General features: G+C 33.7%; 1 protein-coding gene across 5 annotated transcripts in view; it reads right to left on the reverse strand.

Moving 5' to 3' along the window:
• LOC124355024 (trans-1,2-dihydrobenzene-1,2-diol dehydrogenase-like) overlaps nucleotides 1-20168 on the reverse strand; it is a 28792-nt gene extending 8624 nt beyond the window's left edge. The window contains exons 1-3 of one of the 5 annotated variants that reach the window (XM_046805914.1): nucleotides 20044-20168; nucleotides 5310-5511; nucleotides 956-1086 (exon numbers count right to left, since the gene is read on the reverse strand). In XM_046805914.1, coding sequence (XP_046661870.1) covers nucleotides 956-1086; nucleotides 5310-5511 — 333 coding nt within the window. In that variant the 5' untranslated portion in view covers nucleotides 20044-20168. Of the gene's footprint in view, nucleotides 1-955; nucleotides 1087-5309; nucleotides 5526-8813; nucleotides 9074-20043 lie in introns of those variants that run through there. The other 4 variants (XM_046805912.1, XM_046805913.1, XM_046805911.1 and 1 more) reach the window with 4 other exon arrangements.
• Between the last annotated feature and the right edge of the window lie 299 nt (nucleotides 20169-20467).

The raw sequence follows: 20467 nt of genomic DNA on the forward strand, positions 1-20467 counted from the left end.
AGACACTGAACTGAATGAGTTTTTACATCACATTAATAGAGATAGCTTTCTCCTTCCATCCGCCTCACAATGGAAGTGGAAGTACAAAAAAGGAAGTTTTTTTTGGATGTGTGTGTATTAAGACATAGGGATGTTCCTTTTTTGTTTTTTGAAAGAAAACAGGAAAATATTTAAATTATCAATCATACCATCATCTGTACTTGTCGACCAGTCACCTACGACTGATCAGAGGCCAATAGCAAATGGCGATCGTCACAGCAGAAACAAGATGGCAGCAATAAAAAGGAAGGGAGACAAGAATTGGCCCCTTTTTTATTATTGATTCATGTTAGATGAGCTTCTTAAAACCATACTGTAACTCCACATTGGTTTATTACAAATATCTAATCTGTTTGATACTTGTGGTTTTCTTTTTAGTTCATTTTTTGAAATTGGCAACCAAAGCGGCCTAATCTCGACTGATGGTTGACTGATTGTTTGTCTGCCAATTTAATGTATGTTGCCTCTATTAATTACCTAATTTGTCAAATTGTCTTGTTAAATGTTAGATTGTAAAAAAACTATTCCTTTCAATAAATAAAAATATTTAAATACTTCAAAATAACAAATTTTATTTTATTTAACATTATTTTCTTTAGTAATATAAGAAACAAAACAAAAATCATCCAGAAAGCTTTCCTGAAATGAAAGAAGTACTTCAGGGGAATCCAGTGAACTATATATGTTTCATAATTAACGTAATTTAACCTGGTCTTGCAGTACAAAGTAAAATATTGTTTTCTTCCCCAACATTAATAGCAATACCCAAATTTCACTGCACTTTTAATTATGTTTAAATAACTTCATTTAATTAGTGTTATTGATGCCTATGAATAGTTTTAAAAATTTAACTTATTTGAGTTTAGTGCAGTAAAAACAAATTACGTATATTTTGATAATAAATGTATGAACAAACCTCAATGAGCTGTTGGGTTTCCTTGGCATTCATACAGAGTGGTTTTTCACATAAGACAGACTTCCCATGCTCTAGGCTAAGCTTGGCTACCTCATAATGTATGGGATGTAGTACACCGATATACACCACCTCTACAGTAGACAGAATATAATATTAGACATTTACAAATTTTAACAGTTTTCAACTTTTATATTACACTCCACAGCTCATAATACTCATTGTAAAGTCCAAAAATATTTAAATGTCTAATGAACCAATCACTAATAAATACACAACATTTTATGAAAAGTGGTGTATACTTTAACAGATAAACAATGCTCTTTATTTGTAAAATGATTTGTATTAATAATTATCTACAAAACTACCAAAAAATTATGTTATGTGCAATCTAAACTCGGTTGAGTAAACTTCCTTAACAACTACAACTGCAACATAACTAACTATTACCTACAATAGCAAATAAATGTGAGGTTTGAATTGAAGATTTATTTCACAAAGCCAAGTTTTACACTGGAAATTGTTCAAGTTACATGTTAGGAACAGTTGACTTTCTGTTTCATTCTTGAAGCACTTATATAAACTTTAACACAGTTTTGGATTTCAGTGATTAGGTAAGTACTAATCTATCTTAGAAAATGTTCTAAAATATAAGATGGTCAGGATTTCACTCTGAAGACTCCCTTTAAAGCCGTTGACAAGAGCTATGCTAGTTGAATTTTCGCTGAACTGTTCTTATAAACTATGTACCAATTCCAGTTCTAATTGTTCAAAAATTGTTTTAAACGTTTACTATAAATTTAAAGATCGACATAAAACCCTTGGTTCTATGTGTATATATATATATATATATATATATATATATATATATATATATATATATATATATATATATATTCTTGATCGGGAGAGAAGCAAAATCAGCTAACAATTGGAACAAGGAATACAAAAACCGGAGTAAATTAAAATGACCTTAAATATACACTTTTTAACATATTTTCTTGATCGTGGCAACAAGGCAAACTTAACATTGGCGTCGAAAATATAATTCACTCGAACCAGAACTGCTTATACGGGTTTAACACACGAAATTGTGTATGAAGCCGTAGGTAACTGCTAGTATTTATTAATAAATATGTCATCATTTTTCCCATTTTTAAAGACAGAAAATGCAAAAAAAACAGATCTATATATATAAAAGAAAGTCGTGTTAGTTACACTATTTATAAGTCAAGAACGGCTGATCCGATTTGGCTGAAAATTGGTAGGGAGGTAGCTAAGAACTGGGAAAAATACATAGGATATATAGTTTTAAAGCATAGAGTAAGCTTAAGAGAAACAGCAAATTTTGCTTCAACTGTTTCTGCAATCACTGTTAAGCATATACTTTACTATCCAGATAATACAAATCAAATTTTAATTTTTTACAATTCAAAGCAGTTATCTCTGCATCTCCAAGTCAGATACGTACATTATTTGCTATCATCATTTCGACATGCTTTCCATCAAACCCATCTAACCTGTGGCACAAATACAAGGATAATATGGCAAAAGATATTTTACATCAAATTCGTGTCAGTTCAATAAATTACGATCTTGAAATAAATGAGGAGATACATAATCGGGCCTTGCTCTTGATCGAAGACATGAGTTATCTCATGTGTGGTAGTTTATTAGTCAGGTTAGGAATGCCAGTGCCAAATCGTAAAATGAATGACGCATTTAATCGAGAATTGGAATGGGAACGTGAATATGATCACCAGGAATTAGATTTAGTAGTTCAAACAAATGTGCCCCTGATGAACCCCCAACAAAAGGAAGTTTATGATACATTAATGAAGGCAATTGATGATGGAAACGGTGGTTTATATTTACATGGTGGAACTGGTAAGACATTCCTCATGTCAGTAGTTTTAGCCACTGTTCGTGCAAGATCCAACATTGCAGTTTCAGTTGCTTCTTCTGGAATAGCAGCCACATTGCTAGAAAGATGTCGTACGGCACATTCTGCATTAAAATTGCAGTTAAATCTTCAATATATTGAAGAACCAACGTGCAACATTACAAAGCGCTCCGCTATGGCGAAAGTTTTATCAGAATCGAAGATCATCATCTGGGACGAATGCACAATAGCGCATAAACGTGCATTGGAAGCAGTTAACCTAACATTGCAAAATCTACGTAATGACTCAAAATGTTTTGGAGGCGCAACTATTTTACTGTCTGGCGATTTCCGCCAAACATTGCCAGTAATTCCCAGATCGACTGCTGCCGACAGAATAAACGCTTGCCTCAAATCATCGAATCTATGGCGCTATGTTAGGAAACTTCAGCTGACAACAAACATGAGAGTTGCATTGCTGAACGATACATCTGCTGAAGATTTCTCTGAGTAATTGTTGACTATCGGTAATGGTCAAGTACCTGTCGACGAAACGAGCGGATTGATTTCATTTCCTCAGAATATCTGTAACTTTGTCTCATCGAAAGACGAACTCATCAACAAAGTATTCCCAAACATCATTACTAACCTCAAAAATAATGAATGGTTGAGTGAGCGAGCAATTTTGGCAGCTAAGAATAAAGATGTAGATGACTTAAACTACATAATTCAGAATGAGATCATTGGTACACTGCATTCTTTCAAATCTGTTGACTGTGTAACAAATGAAGATGATGCCACCAACTATCCAATTGAATGTTTAAACTCCTTGGATGTACCTGGCACAATTTACAACTAAATATTGGTTCTGTAGTAATCATGCTTCGCAACTTATACCAACCAAAACTGTGCAACGGAACAAGTTTGGTGGTAAGTAAATTGATGAACAATTTGATTTACACCACAATACTCAAAGGTGAGGAAATTCTCATTCCGAGGATCCCGATGATCCCAAACGACATGCCATTTGAGTTTAAACGGTTTCAATTTCCGATCCGTCATGACTGTAAATAAGTCACAAGGCCAATCGTTGAAAGTTTTGTGGTCTTAATCTCAAACATCCATGTTTTTCCCATGGCCAATTAAATGTGGCATGTCCACGGGTCGGAAGACCATCCGCGTTATTTGTTTTCGCGCCTAATAAAAAAACAAAAAATGTAACAAGGTGCTACAATAAATGGCAAATAAAGAATCATTGAATAATTATATTTTTTTATTTACAATTATCCTAATTTAAAAAGTAAAATATATGATCATGTGATATTGCCTTTAAGGCGGGACAAAGTTCGCCGGGTCAGCTAGTATCTGTTAAATAACACCTCCCATAAAATCCATTAAAATAACAAGAACATAACATCAAAGTTCATCACATAGCAAGAATAGTTATTTTAAATTTCTTTAATTACAACATAATGGCATTTATTTAACTTAAGAAAAGCTAATGATATGCCTAGTAAGTATAAGAGAAAAAGAGAGATTTTTATAGGGTGATCAGTTGATTAGGCAATGGTAATAATGAGGTCATCTAAGTCAAGACGAGTCAGTTCTGATAGTGGCTTATTCTTCTCGACTGTTCCTTTTTGGCTCTTGATACAAGGTAATAATTATAAATTAGTAAAAAATGTTTACATGGAGTCTAAATGTTCATATTGTAAAAAGAATATTACTTTTTATATTTTATATCCTGAAGCAACCATTTAACCAAATATACAGCAATGATAATCCTGGTTATTTGAAGGTAGAATTACGTCTTATTAAAAATCAACTTTATACACTGCAAAGAGGATCTATGAGGACGCCAAATAGAACATTAATAATTACAATTGATTCACACATTTAATAATGTTAAAGTTAGAAATAGACTCCTCTATTTTAAAGAAATAACTGTGAATTTAAATATCTAATTATATCGAGCTTTGTCATTATAAAAATATTTTTAATGCAAGTGTTATTTTGATTTTTGAATCAAAATAACAAAAATAATTGTAACCAACTAATAGATTATTTAAAAAAATTCTAATTACAACTGACTAAACAGTCCTTATCATTTTCACTGTGTCATCATTAATCAGTTACTTCTACTGCATCTCCTGTATTTACTGTTTAAGTAAAAGATGTACTGTGTTTTGTTTTTTTTTTTTCCTTTTAATGTGCAGCATACTTCAATATTTCCGCTCAAAAAAAGAAAAACATTTTGTTATTTACTGCAATTAACAACTATATTATTTTGTTATAAATTCAACCTTATTTGTTATGCTCCAAATCATGTTCGTAAAATTCTAACATACAATGAATATATTTAATAAATGACGAAATCTTATATCTAAATAAAGTGCTCCGGGTACCAGATTAAATTGAGTAAATTTATTAATATGCACTAAAATAAGGTAATGAGAATTTTTATTTTCTAATTACCAATTTCCGGATTGCACAGCAATTCTTCATAAGATCCATAAGAAAGGGGAATATTGTACTTCTTGGCGAATTCTTCTGCTGACAACTTGCTTCTAGCAGCCACTCCCAAGACAGTGTGTTCCTTTTCTGGAAGAATTTTGATTGCAGCCACAAAATCACTGCTGATTTTTCCAGCCGAAATAATACCCCAACGTGTAGCCATCTAAGAAAAAGGTTCTGTAGAAATCAAGAACTTTGAGGTATTATCTGGAGGCCACTATTTTGGAAGGCTTTTTTTTACAAGGGATGTAAAACAACTACATTACTATATAGAACAGACTTTATTTGACTTACTGTAATTACCTACGTATACAGCCTGGTAAAAATAGTAGATGAGGACAGAGTGGGCTCCTCACTAAAATCACTTCCTTTTGGGAGGCAGAAAACACAAACCGATCATCATAATGACATGTAATTTTCACAGTAATTCAAATAAAGTCTGTTCTTCCTAATAATGTATTTTTTAGGTTTCTGGTAAGAAAACAAAACTCTTCCAAACATAATGGCCTCCGAATAATACCAAAGTACTGAAATTTCTTCCATACTCATAATATATTTTACATGAAATACAATGAAGAGATTTTGAAATGTTTAATATAGTAGATTTGAAAGTTAATTAAATTAACTTGATGAACAACGCTAACCATTGTTTTTTTTTTATAAAAGAATCAACTTCTAATTTACAATTCAGGGAATTTTACCATGAAAAATGTAATATTTAAGATAAATACGGTATAAGCATTTGTATGCAAGTATACTTTGGATACAAATTGTTACACATTTCATCCAACAGTTTAAACATTTTTCTTAAATAAATGCATCTTCAAAGTTCTTTTTAGTAATGGTTACCTGATACCAAACTACAAATAACATACAAATAAAATTTATGTTAAACAAACAGAATAAAAAGTTTACTACAATTCACTAAAATAGTGTACTTTTTACACTTTTAATATTAAAAACTTTAGGTTTTCAGTATGAAAATTTAAGAAACTTGAACAAGAATAAACATTTCATTGTGGTTGTATTATTGTGTTGCCTTAGCTTTTATAAATGGACAAAAGCCAATCAAGCATCCTGAAAGGTGGTTTGCTCTCGGGTAAGGTGTTTGGCCTTAGGATACGGTAGATTGGAGCATGTGTATGACAGTCAGTAGGTCAGTTGGGTTTTCAAGTTGTTTTCCTAAAGACTAGTACATTTGTTGAGAAGGATGGCTTTAAGATACCGGTATGACAAGTTACAATATGAATTTGATAGGTTATGGTACGTTAGGTGAATACACATGCGGGGTAGTTGTTATTGCTTCAGTTTTTGTTATTTTTGACTGAAAAACACAAAAATAAATTTGGTTGGTATTATGTGTACCGGTACCTAGCAAAAGAATTGTGATGATATGTCTTTATGCACAACAATGAATATTCTGGAACTTTCTAAAAACAAATTCAACTTTCTGTTTTCAATTTACTTGAACAAAGTAAGAGTTTTCATTTTTATCTACATGCTTGAGCCCAAACATAGGCTACATGTGTAGCCTTACGGACTACATTTTTAGAAAGCACTTCCATGTTGGATCTTTTTCTAAGACTTCTAATCCATTTGAATCCTCTAATGCTGATCTCATTTTGATTAATTACACTTACTCATATTTACATTTGATACTTTTCTGTCAAATATTTATCATTACTGTTTCTTTCTTTATTGGTCAGAAGCTGCACATCACGTGGACATTAACTATTGGTTTATAATAGTTAATCCTATTTTGACCAAAATTGTTCTAAAATGTGTTTAAATGCATCTAGAAAACAAAGCAGACATGTTTTAAATTAAAGGAGGGTCTTGACACCCTCTCCCCCCCTCAAAGGGAAGCCTTATGGGAGTAGTCAACACAAATTTGAATGACCTCTTCCGTGCTTATATATTAGTTTATTTTGGTTATAGTGGAACTAAGCTAGTACAAGTACTTGTAACTCCACATCCCTTGTTATTTTATTTGCCAGGTTTTTCTGACACCTCCAGAGCAAATTATGAGGAAGAAATACTTTTTGTCAGTTTTCTAGAAAGTAGATCAACATGTTCTATAACAAATGTTGTCAAAATTGGAAAACATTTATAAAAGAGGAGTCATGATACTTCTCAAAGCGGAGCTATCGGGGTAAAATTTACATTGTTATATTTTGGGTATTGGATTACAACTGCAATAAAAATAATGAGATTGTAGGAAATGGATACCTAACACTCCCTGAACCCAAGAGATCATTAGTCCTGATGTTTATAATTCACTTATTTGTTCACAAAATTATTGTAGAAATTAATCATTTCTCGGTACTTTGGGATTATACCGACCACACCAGTATGAAGAACAAAAAAATATTAATTTATAGAAACAAACATGATAAAACGAAAAAAACAACTCTTTAATTACAAAATTACAAACTTACAAGCATTTCCAGGTATTGTGATCGGTATTGTTGTCGCTGTTATCTTATCTTTCTCGGGAATCCCGATTACGGCAGGCCGCGCGGCATCACATGATTTGCACGGTACATAATTGCCTTTCCATTACAATTCAATTTATATTTCTGATCAGACCCACTAGAATTTGATATTTTACTCATAGGTACTATCTCGAGGGATGTTTTTCTTTCGTTGACATCAGCGTGGGGCAGCACCCGTTGATTTGGGTGGCGGAGTGTGATCAAGAATAAAAACAAGTTTTGAGTGTTTTTTCAATAAAGAGTTTAGTTTTAGTTTCGTAATGTTTGTTTTTATTGAATTTTTGTGTTTGGAGAAATGTAGAGGTAAAACACGGAAGTACAACAAAGCGACGCACCAGCTGAACGGGCGGCGAGACTCTGCAATCACGTTATCTACTAGACCGCTCGACTTTGACCTCTGTCTGAGGATGGGGAGGGGTTTGCGATAAGACAATTCCTGGTTTATATCGACGAAATATTGTACTACGCTAATCTAGTAATCAGTAGAAGCAAAATGTCAAATAACGATTCATGTCTGGGTGTGGTCGGTATAATCCCAAAGTACCCATTTCTCAAATGTAGATACAGCAACTAGATGGAAATTTGTAGACTACAGGTGTACAAAATAAAATCATATTCTTAACTGTATTTTTCCAATTATTTTAGCCTAATGTTGTTTAACCTTGTGTCAAATATTATTTGCGTTAGTAATATTTTTACAAATTGTGCATCTCAAAACAACAAAAAACTTAATACAGTCATGACACCACCACTTCAGTTAAGAAATTCAAGACTAGGCCTAATCTATATCTTTATATCTGAACAATCCAGGTAATTACAATACTTATATGTAAAAGCCTCTAAAACAATAAGTTAAGTTGGAATAAACACCCAACATTAGGATGAAAAACAATATATTATGTACTATTGACATATACACATAACCTTAAAATAGTAGATAAAATAATAAATCAACTAAACTTAGTTTAACCTTTCAAAATTTGTACTTTCAAACCGCCTTGTATTCCTAGAAATGTTTCAATATAATCACAGATGCATCACTGAAAGCCAATATAAAATATTGATCTAGGTATAACCCTATGATAACAAAACAAACGAGGTTACAGGAAGTACTTGGGTTAATCAAGTGAAGTATGCCCACAAGATAAGGTTTTGTCTGCAAAGCTACTTGAGCTGTAGTATTATTTTAACACTGTTCTAACATAGAGATAAGAGTAGTGATAAGGGGAAGTGCTGAGTTAACAGAATTAACTCCCTGGCTACTTCTCCATCCGTCAATTATAGTCCAACTCCTCCTAAATTGTAGTCTTCATTTTGTTATCTTTTTTATAGGAAAAATTAAATTTATAGAAACTTCAGAGCAATCTGCATAACTTGTTATTGATGAACAATAAAGTACAATAAAGTTCAAACTTGCAAGAAAAGTGGATTAAAATTGAACATGTAACTATGATTGAATTTTGGAAATTTGGTAATTTATTAATATTTAATTTGAATTGTTTTATTGTGAATTTTATATTGTAAATTAATTGAACTTTAATAATTGTTTGAGAGAGTTGTATTTTAATTAAAAGTTGTATAAGATTTGAAAGTTAAGGGACAACTAGTGGAAAGAGAAGTTTTATTTTTTTATTTTTGAATTTTGATTGAACTTAGAAGTGAACATTTTATTTTAATTATTTCCAAGTGGTATTTGATTTTTATTTAAAAACATTATTATTTTATTTCAGAAAAGAGCTCTGATTTTAGTTTGATATATTTAACTGAAATTTTTATTTCTTGCCAAAGGACTTTTTAATATTACTAAACGGTTTGTCAATTCTTTTGTGGAAAATAGAGAGTGATGACATTCTGAAGCATTGAACTGTTTAATTTGCCATTTTAAATAAATCCATTATTTTTATTTAGAACTGTGATTTTTATTTTAGACAAACCAGATAATATTAATTTAATAGTTAACAATTTAGTAATAAATTTTACTGAATATTCACTTGGAGCTTACTAATCAAAAAAATATTTTATATCGTCTTGGATGTCTGATTGATAATTTTATTCACAATATTCTGGAATATTAATACCTATAATCCAAGTCGTTATATAAATATCTCATCAGACAAAGGAAAATACATTAAATGTAATATTATGCACTTGTATTTTCTACCTATCATGAGGAGGAAAAGTATGGTAATCATAAACACAATAAACCAGACACAATATAAACTTGTAAACATATTTGATCTAATTTGTGTACCTATACTGGTGAGCTTGGAATCGGATTACGGTCGTTCTCATTTTTTATATTTCTTATAAATACAGAGTCTAAAAAGTAGGCCTAAGAACTCAGTGTTTATGTAATATTTTATCAATATTACATAAACAATATTGATATTGATAGCTGTTAACAAGACTCTCCACTCTTCTGAGATCTTGCAGCCTGACCTGCCGGTTGAGACTCTGTTTGTGCTTGTCAGAATTAACCCCTTGTTGAAGATTCTGATCTGTGCTGTTTACATACCTCCACGGTCTCCAACAGGGATCTACTCTCTTTTTGCTGAGTCGCTCACTGAAACTATCTCCACTTGCCACAACTTCGATGCGGTTTTGATTACCGGTGATTTCAATTTGCCTGGCTTCAACCTACCCGTTGCTTCTCCTCCTGTGAGAGTTCTTCTGGACCTTGCTTCTCAATTGGATTTATCACAGATCAGTGATGTCCTCAATGTTCGGGGAGTCCAATTGGATTTGATATTTGGCCCGTCTGACATTTTTACTGTCTCTTTGGAGGACAATCCGCTTCTTGCATCTGAACCCTGTCACCCTGCCCTTGGCGTTACCAGTGTTGCTTCCTGCCCAATGAATTCTCGTGCGGACCACCCCACATATATTCGGAGTACTGGGAGGTGTAACTTAGAAGCGGTAAGATGTGATCTCCAGCGTGGAATAGCTCGACTTGATTATAATTGCAATGATGTTAATCTGCTGTTCTCCGGCTTCTGCAAACAACTTGGGGATTGCATTAGATCCCACTCTCCCTGGAAGCGTGTTGGTCCCTCTGTATTTACTAGGTGGTTCTCTAAAGAATTGAAGGAGCTTGTCATGTTTAAGAAGATACTTCACAAGAGGTTCAAACGATCTCACGATGAGATGGACTATCGTTCGTTCTGCAGGATCCGAGAGTGTTACCGGACCCTCTCCAGGGAATGCCGTGCTAGCTACGTGGGTTACGTCAACTCTACTATCTCCTCGAACGTCAAGGTGTTCTGGAGCTTCGTGAATGACCTCAATCGCACATCTACCACTCCTTCTTCACTTGGACTTGGCAACGTTGAAGTATCTACTCCTTTTGAGATGTGCGAGCTCTTCGCTACCTACTTTTCCTCTGTATACACACCTGCATCTTCCGGAGCTCTGCCTGTTCCGCCCTTCAATACCTCCTTTGTCTTCTCTGATTGCTCTGTCTCGCTCGATGCCGTTCGCGGAAAACTCGTTGCTCTTGACTCTGCTAAGGGATGTGGTCCTGATGAGGTTACTCCGGGAGTCCTCAAGTTTTGTCACTCCGAACTGGCCCCTCCGCTCTGCTTTCTGTTCAACCTCAGCTTGTCCACTGGAATTTTCCCTGATGCTCTCAAGGATGGATTCGTGATCCCAATAATGAAGTCTGGCGATTGCAGTGACGCTACTAACTACAGACCGATTGTGATGCAATCTGTCCTGAGTAAGGTGTTTGAGAGCCTCATTCTGGACATGCTGCAGCCTCTCTTCAAGCATGTTATCATTGATGAGCAGCAAGGTTTCCTCGCAGGAAGGTCAACGGAAACAAACCTCCTTTCACTCCAGTGTTATGTGATGGACGCTCTTAGCCGCAGAAATCAAGTAGATGCAGTTTACATAGACTTTAGTAAGGCTTTTGACAAAATAAGTCACCGGCACCTTCTTGCTAAGTTGGAGGGATACGGGGTCGTCGGGGTAATGCTGCGATGGTTCAAGAGCTACCTCTCTGATCGTAGATTGTTCGTCCGGTTTGCCAATCACCTATCTTGTTCCTTTGTTGCAAGCTCTGGAGTACCCCAGGGTTCCCATCTGGGTCCTCTTCTCTTTTCGATATTCATAAACGACATCAAGGAAGCCATTGGTGTTCCCTTCCTGCTATTCGCTGATGACATTAAGCTTTTCATTGAGGTAACATCTATCCACGACTGCCAATTTTTGCAGAGCGCCCTGGACAATGTCCTTAATTGGTGCACCTCCAACGAAATGTCCGTGAACCCTTTGAAGACCAAGCTTATCACCTATAGTAGGAGGACGACTGTTATAGTTGCTGAGTACTCCGTGGACGGATCCCGGGTGGAGAGATGTGAGGTAATCAGGGACCTTGGCGTCTTAATCGACTCGTCTTTCGAATTTGGCTCCCACATCAGCCACATTTGCTCCAGAGCCTCAAGGTCATTGGGTTTGATTATCCGGACAGTTAAACACGGGCTGAGTACCGGCGCTGCTGCCCTTATGTTCAGGAGACTTACTCGCCCGCTGCTGGAGTATTGTTCTGTGGTCTGGTCCCCATACCAACATGGACATATCAAACAGCTCCAGTCAGTGCAGAGACGCTTTGTGCGATTTCTGGGATGCCGTTCTGGGATGAGGTACTTTGATGTCTCAGTGGACGAGCTGTCGGCTGCGTACGGTCTTCGGAGTCTGGAGTGCAGACGAAGAGTTGCTGATATTTCCTTCCTGTACAGGCTCATAAACTGTCAGATCAATTGCTTCAGCCTACTTGAGATGATCCGGTTTCGCATCCCCACAGGAACAAGGCAGCAGCATTTGTTCGAGCTGAGTCATGCAGCCAGGAACTACCTCCGACATAGCCCCATCCCACGATTGATGCGACTCGGCAACGACATTAGCTCGTCTGTGGATTTTTTCTCCACATCCCTTCGAGCCATCAAATGCATTGCTGCGGACTCCAGCCCAGACCTGCATTAGTCATCTCTTCTAGTCATAATCATAGTCTTGTTGCAATTTCTTTTGACGTGACAACGTCTTAAATTAGGTTGCGGCTCGGAGTCACTCATGAAAAAGTGTAACGCCCGGTAACGTTACGATGCCCGTCCAGTGGGTCCGCCGCACGGGATCCGCACGGGATAAAGCAGATAACTGTGGGTCCGCCGCACGGGATAAAGCAGATAACTATGTTTATTCGTGAAAATGTGGAGTGCTTAGATTCGTCATTTACAACAACTACAACAATAAAGGTAAATAATTGTACACTGATATTTCATTATCGTAAACTATGATTGATTGATTAATTGTTAGATTGACACAAAAGTTGAGAAACTGAGTTTATAGGTTATGTCATACTATTGACAAATGTTGATAGTGTTAAGTAAATTATTAGTTTAAATCACTCTGCAATCAATCGTAATTCAGTCGATTGAGAAGAAACAGCGCGTATTGCTAGTCAAACATTTAAAATAACAAATTATAACCTCTAACCTGTCATAACAGTGCGACCAAACAAACGAACTAAACCGACCAATCACCACGCGCGGAGTTAGAATTTAACTGTGTTTAGCAAGAATTTCAAATTCCAATTTTAGTAAATGTTTTATTCAACTTTACCATTTACAATAACAAATTTTAATTAATTTCAAATTATGTACAATGTTTTAGTAAACAAAATATATTTCTATAGTTAAAATTTGTGCAATTCTTATTTTCATTCAATTCCTTGTTCCTATTGTGCAATTTAATAATATTCATATCAATAAATATTCTACCGAGAAAAAGACGTTGTCACGTAAAATCTTCGCCCGTAAAACCGACTTTACAGGCAACCATACATTTTTTTGTTATTAATCACATTCTCTATAGTTTTGTTATTCTATGGTGTTGTCATTTATTCGTTTGTTAGTCATTGCTCTGATTTTTGCCTTGTTATAGTTATTATTAAGTCCGTTGTCGCATTCAGTGATAAGTCGGTGCAAGAGTAACATCGTTGGTGAAGCCTTACTGTTAATCTTGTGGTTGCCTTTATCATATTTTCCTTTGGTATTAAAATTTAGTGTGTGTATGTAATTATTGTTGGTATGTAAATATTAAGTTGTATTGTTTAACATTAATTACTAACCATTTAATTTTAGTTCAATTAGTTTGTAAGAAACGGTAACAAATTTAGCTCGGTAAAACCGGTCAGAACATGGCTGAACCTGACGAGCCGTCAGGTTTAGCCAACTCCCAAACCACCCGCACAGAGATAGATGAAATGGAAACGGAAAAGGCTATCAGCTCTATTTTGGAACATAATTACATTTCAATACCATTACCAAATGATTCAAAAGAATTAAAACGAAAAACTTACTGATGGCAATTTCAAAGAATCCACATCATTATCCCCAGATCGCAAAAAAAGTCACATGGTCATGATGTATAAAGATACAAATAAGGGCCCATTTGAAGTAATAATTCAAAGCAAAAACAAAACAAAAATTAATCCCTTTAACATCGGCAAAATTATTAAACAACATTATGATGGCATAAGTTTATATTAACCGTGCAGGAAAAAATCTTTCTGTAATTTGCAATGATTTTTTAATCAGCAAATAATTTGGTAGACTCCCCCCCACCTTTCAAATTTCAATGTCTTTGTTCCCTCTATAAGAGTTAATTCTGGTTGGAGTAGTTTACGTTGAAAAAGAAATATCGGCAGGAAGAAATTATGAAGGAGACAGTTTCTGGTAAAAATATGCCCTATCATTAACGCCCAAAGAATCAAAAGGAGGGTTAATGGTGAACTGTCAGACACTCATTTTGTAAAAATTACTTTTGAATCAGATACACTACCTGAAACAATTTTTCTTAACTACGTCCGAATGAGGGTTGAGCCATATATGATACCGGTGAAACAATGTTTTTCGATGTTTTGCATACGGTCATGTAGCTAACTCTCCATGTAACAAGGATAGGATATGTAGAGATTGTAGCGAGCCTTATCATACAGGAAATTGTGAACACCCAAAGAAATGTACTCATTTGCGGTGGCCCTCATAGTAATAATTCTAAACAATGCCCTGAATTCATTCCGACAAAAAAATATTAAAGAGAGAATGAGCTTAATGAAGGAGGATTATCATTCTGCTAAACAAATTTTTCCTATAACATATAAAAAACATTATTCCATCAAAAGAAGGTCTTACGCAGAGGTTGCTTTTGTTTAATACTTCTATAAGTAGTGAGACTGAGTTCCCACATCTGTCTGGTACAGGCTCAGTATATGATAGGCCTAGTTTTAAAACTTTAGCATCTCAAAATATGATATTTACCGTTGCAAACGACCAAGAACTGGTAGAAGACAGCTCATCACCTTTACAAAATTCTAGACCCTATAATGCAGGCAGGAATTATAGAGCAAATAATTTTAAAAAACACAATTTGTTTAAGCGTCCAAGTAACATAAACAGTAAAGAAATTACAGAACACACGGGAGAACGCCAAATTAATCCTAAAGTGACCAAAGAAAGTAATATAAGTGAGGAAGACAAAATAAGACTTAAAAGCCTAGTAAATGCGAAAATTGAGGAAATCAGGAAAAAAAATACAAAATAGTACAGTATCAAACAAGAAACAAATTGATGAAATTTTAATTGCATATTTGAACAGTGATGAATACTCTCTACTTAATAAACCAATTACAACTAATACAAAGCAAACGTCCTCATCCAGAGGAATTAGTAATAGAAGTACAATTAATTATTCTAGAGATAAAAAAGGGCCTAAATAGGTATGACCTTTAAAAACCCTTTGCACTCCGACGTCCGAAATAGACAACGTTGTTTTGGCCAAAACCTCGACGTCCGACATTTCGGACGTTTGCTGTTTAGGCCAAAACCTCGGACGTCCGAAATGTCGGACGTTGTATAAATCCTTTATACTGGCTTTATAAATTATCCAAATGCGGTTAATTTGTGATATACGCAATCTGGATAGTTGTTGGATGTAAAAACGTAGTAAACCTTTAAACTCTATGAGCGTTGATTTTGCAGTTTACATGAGTTGTAGAGGTTTGTCAACTTCACCATTTTCGTCAGCTGATTTGATCACAACTTCACAGCTGATCTCTTTCATTGTTTGGTTTAGTCTGATAAGTTATTTCAGTCAATAAGGTTATGTTGACGATCTGAGTGATACTATTTGTCAGTAACATATCAATTCGGAATCATCTGACGATGCCAAAAGTGAAAGTGAGGGAGGTATTATGGTACTTTGGGATTATACCGACAACACCCAGACATGAATCGTTATTTGACATTTTGCTTCTACTGATTACAAGATTAGCGTAGAACAATATTTCTTCAATATAAAACAGGAAATGTCTTATCGCAAACCCCTCCCCAACCTCAGACAGAGTCAAAGTCGAGCGGTCTAGTAGATAACGTGATTGCAGAGTCCCGCCGCGCCGCGCGGCCCTGCGTAATCGGGATTCCTCGAGAAAGATAAGATAACAGCGACAAAAATACCGATCACAATACCTGGAAATCGCTTGTTGATTGATGGAATGTTAGTTCTGTTACTCAACTACATCGTATTTATAATGTTTTACGTTCATTGAAAAAAGGTTTAAGCGTTGGGGCATATAACGGAATCTGACCCCATTGACAATCGTTTGTAAGTTTGTAATTTTGTAATTAAAGAGTTGTTTTTTCGTTCTATCATGTTTGTTTCTATAAATTTATAATTTTGTGTTCTTCATACTGAATGTCGGTATAATCCCAAAGTACCGGTATTACGCATAAAAAGGTGTAAAAAAGTAAATATTCAATCATTTGATAAATAACTCACTATTTGGGGAAATTGTCGGAAATTACAAAACTGCCTACAACATATTTGTTTATAGAGGTAAGTTTATAAATTTTATGTAAATGTTTAAAAATTATGTAAAACCTAGAAATAATAGTAGTTTATATAATGTCAATGCAATTTTTTTCAGTATAGCACTAAAGTTAATTTTAGTAAAAACTTTTGCAAATGAATTTTTTTTTAATAAGTGAAAAAAGGTATTAAAAATATTGTAATTACAAATATATATTTTTTTTACAATATAGAATGTTTATGACAAATAAAAACAAAACCAAAATTATAACTCTAACTGCTAAAATAAAAAAGTTACAACTTTTTAACAAAACCTTTTACAAAATTGATAAAAAGGGCTCCGAGGTTTTCGCCAGTACTTGTTCAATAGAGGCCCGAGTTTTTGGTAAGTGACCAAAAATTTTACTCTCGAGTGCAAAGGGTTAAACAATGTCAGAATAAAGCCTAGTAGATAATTACAATAACATGGTAGGCTTATCCCTTTACAAACATAACAAACAATTAAATGTGGTTTAATAAGAAATGTAATAACTGCATGTATAGCATAAGTAACATGAATATTTTTCAATGGAATTCAAGATCATTAAAGCCAAATGGTCTGAATTAATCCACAACTTTAGCATAAATGATATACATATCCCCATGGTATAATACAAGAAACATGGTTAACAAAGAATGATATATTGCAAAATAAAAATTACAATATAATTCGATTAATAGAGAGGACGGGTAACGGGGTAATAGCTTTTAATGTAAATAAACATATAACAATATAACATTTCTAAAGAATTAAACACTAATACAATACAATTAATAGGTATAGAGATCAACAACCTTGAAATCCCTTTGACGATTTATAATATATACTGCACAATAACAAAATTAACCAGCAATTTTGGAGCGAGCAACTATTCAGTCAGGACAATGGCAATATAATTATATGTGGAGATATGAATGCGCACCATATACTACTATGGAATTGTTATAAGACCGACAGCAGAGGTAAACTGATATAGTTAAACATTATACTAATATCCAATTTTATACTAATGAACAATAGATGTTTTACTACAGTCCCAAATCCTTACCATCAACAATCAGTAATTGACTTAACATTTGTAACCCCAAACATTTTTAATAGAATGGTAAAATGGGAAGTAGGTACAGACCCAATAGGAAGTGATCATTTTCCAATACAAATGACACTGGAAATAACATTAAACAAGGATAATTGTAATGGTTATATTAACACAGACAACAGGAATTTTAAAAAAAGGCAAACTAGGTTTCTTTTACACTGTGATAGTAAATAATCATATTGATGAAATTAAAAGATTACCAATTAATAAACAAATCAATTAAATTATGTGAAGTTATAACTATGCAGCTGATCAAGCCATTGCAAAGGTTAAATTATGTAAAAATAATAAGTTCCAATCCAAATCATGGTGGACAAATGAGTGTTCGTTAGCAGTCGCCCAAAGAAGATAATGCATTAAAAATTTTCAAATTACACATGACACCTTTAAATTATCACAAGTAATCAAAAAGCCCAATTAAACGCAAGAGAAATAATTAAATAAAGCAAAAAAACAAGGATGGATAGAAGTGTGTAATAAAATAAATAATAAAAAATCAAGTCAATAATGCCTGGAAAATTATAAATAGTATTAAAAATTCTAAGGAAAAGGCAAATTATGGAGATATGGATAATAATATAGAACTGTGTAACAGGTTTTTTGAACACCTGGTCCCAAATACGTCCCTCATCTTAATGAAATATTTCCCCCCATGGTAATAAATACAAATCATATACTGAACAAGACTTTAAAATTAATGAATTAACACGAGTAATACAACTTAAGAACAAGGATACAGCCCCAGGTATTGATGGTTATCATACAGTATGATAAGAATCTCCCTAATAACGCATTAAATATTTATTATCCATTTACAATAACATTTGGAACAATAAAATAGAAATGCCTATAGAATGGAAACATTGTAAAATTGTAGCAATACTTAAACCCAATAAAAATAGACATGAAGAACAATCGTATAGAGCAATCTCCTTGATACCCTGTATGGTTAAGTTAATGAATCTTATGATAAAAAATAGACTAGAGAGCTTAACTAATAGCTTACATATTGTACCAGATACTCAATATGGATTTAGGAAAAATGTTGGTTGTGGTGATTATATGCTAAGCTTACTATCAGATATTTATACAGGCCTAACAAACAATGAAAATATTAATTATAACCTCCTTAGATATATCCAGTGCATATGATAAGGTTCATATACCTACTCTATTAAATAAAATGTTTTTATGGGGTATTCCGTCCAAATTTATATTGCACTGCCACAAATGGCTAAGCGAGAGGAAATTAACATTAAAAGTTTACTAACCATAGTCACTGCAGATATACATATAAGAGGCATCCCCCAAGGAAGTGTATTGAGCCCCTTATTATTCAGTAAATACATAGCTGAAATAAATAAAGATTTACCAAAAAACACATTTTCACTTCAATATGCAGATGAATTACTATATATACAATGAACAAAAACCAAAGCCAGGCACAGGAAAAAGATGCAAGAAGCAATGTGTAATGTTAATTTTTATGTCAAAGCTATGGGATTGGATATGAATGCTGACAAAATGTAAAACAATGATATATCTAACGGAGGAAAACACAAAGATTAAAACCGCTCTACTACTGGGCAATAAAATAATTCCATTAGTCGAAGAAATTAAATTACTGGGATTACTTTCGATATAAAACTTACCTTTACACAACATATTGAAAAGTATTAGCTTGTAAATGGAATAAGGGATCATAATATCTTGAAATATTTAGCTTGTGGAAGAAAATGCACACATCCTGAAATTTATTAAATATCTACCATAGCCTAATCAAATCAAAATTTGATTATTGCTGTTTTTGCATTTGGTCACGTAGCAAAAAGTACAATACATAAGCTTGATGTTAATCCAATAATCAAGCACTTAGGATAATAACTGGAGCATTTAAAACTACACCAATAATCGCACTTGAGATGGAGTGTAATACAATTCCACTATGGATGAGAAGAAATATGTTAACAGAAAGAATAATTTACAAGATATTAACCAATTTCCAATCACCCAACTCACTATAAATTAATGTATTAATTTACTGACCGAGAATAATGCATATTGGAGTAAAAAGCACAAGCCTAATTTTTATAGTTGCATTGCAAAATGTTAAACAAAAATATGACCTGGAGAAAGAAAATGTTAGTGAATAGTGGCAATGTAAACGACTTAGAATATCCTATACAATTAATGGCAGACCTTAGTAATTTAAAATTTAAACATCACTTGGAAACTCTAGAAGTAAACAAATCCAACCAAAGCAATGAAAGCTTAAGACAATGTTATTATTATGAAGTAAACATAACCTACAAACACTTTACAATTATTTATACAGACGGTTCAAATACTTCTGATGGTGCAGGCGCTGCTGTCTTGATACCTCACACAAATTAATATTAAATATTGTTTAAATAAAATCTTATCAAGTTTTACAACCGAATTGTTGTGGGAATATTAAAAGCAGTACAATACATTTCAAACTTAAATAGTGACTATTACCTTATTTGTACTGATTCACAGGCAGCGATTAAAGCAATACAAACCATGACTGAGATGTCCTATGGAAATGAATTAATATTAAGTATATTAAAAGTTGCTGTGGAAAGTAAAAAGCACATTGTAT

The sequence above is a fragment of the Homalodisca vitripennis genome, chromosome 2 (assembly GCF_021130785.1).
Source record: "Homalodisca vitripennis isolate AUS2020 chromosome 2, UT_GWSS_2.1, whole genome shotgun sequence".
Classification (NCBI taxonomy): domain Eukaryota; kingdom Metazoa; phylum Arthropoda; class Insecta; order Hemiptera; family Cicadellidae; genus Homalodisca; species Homalodisca vitripennis.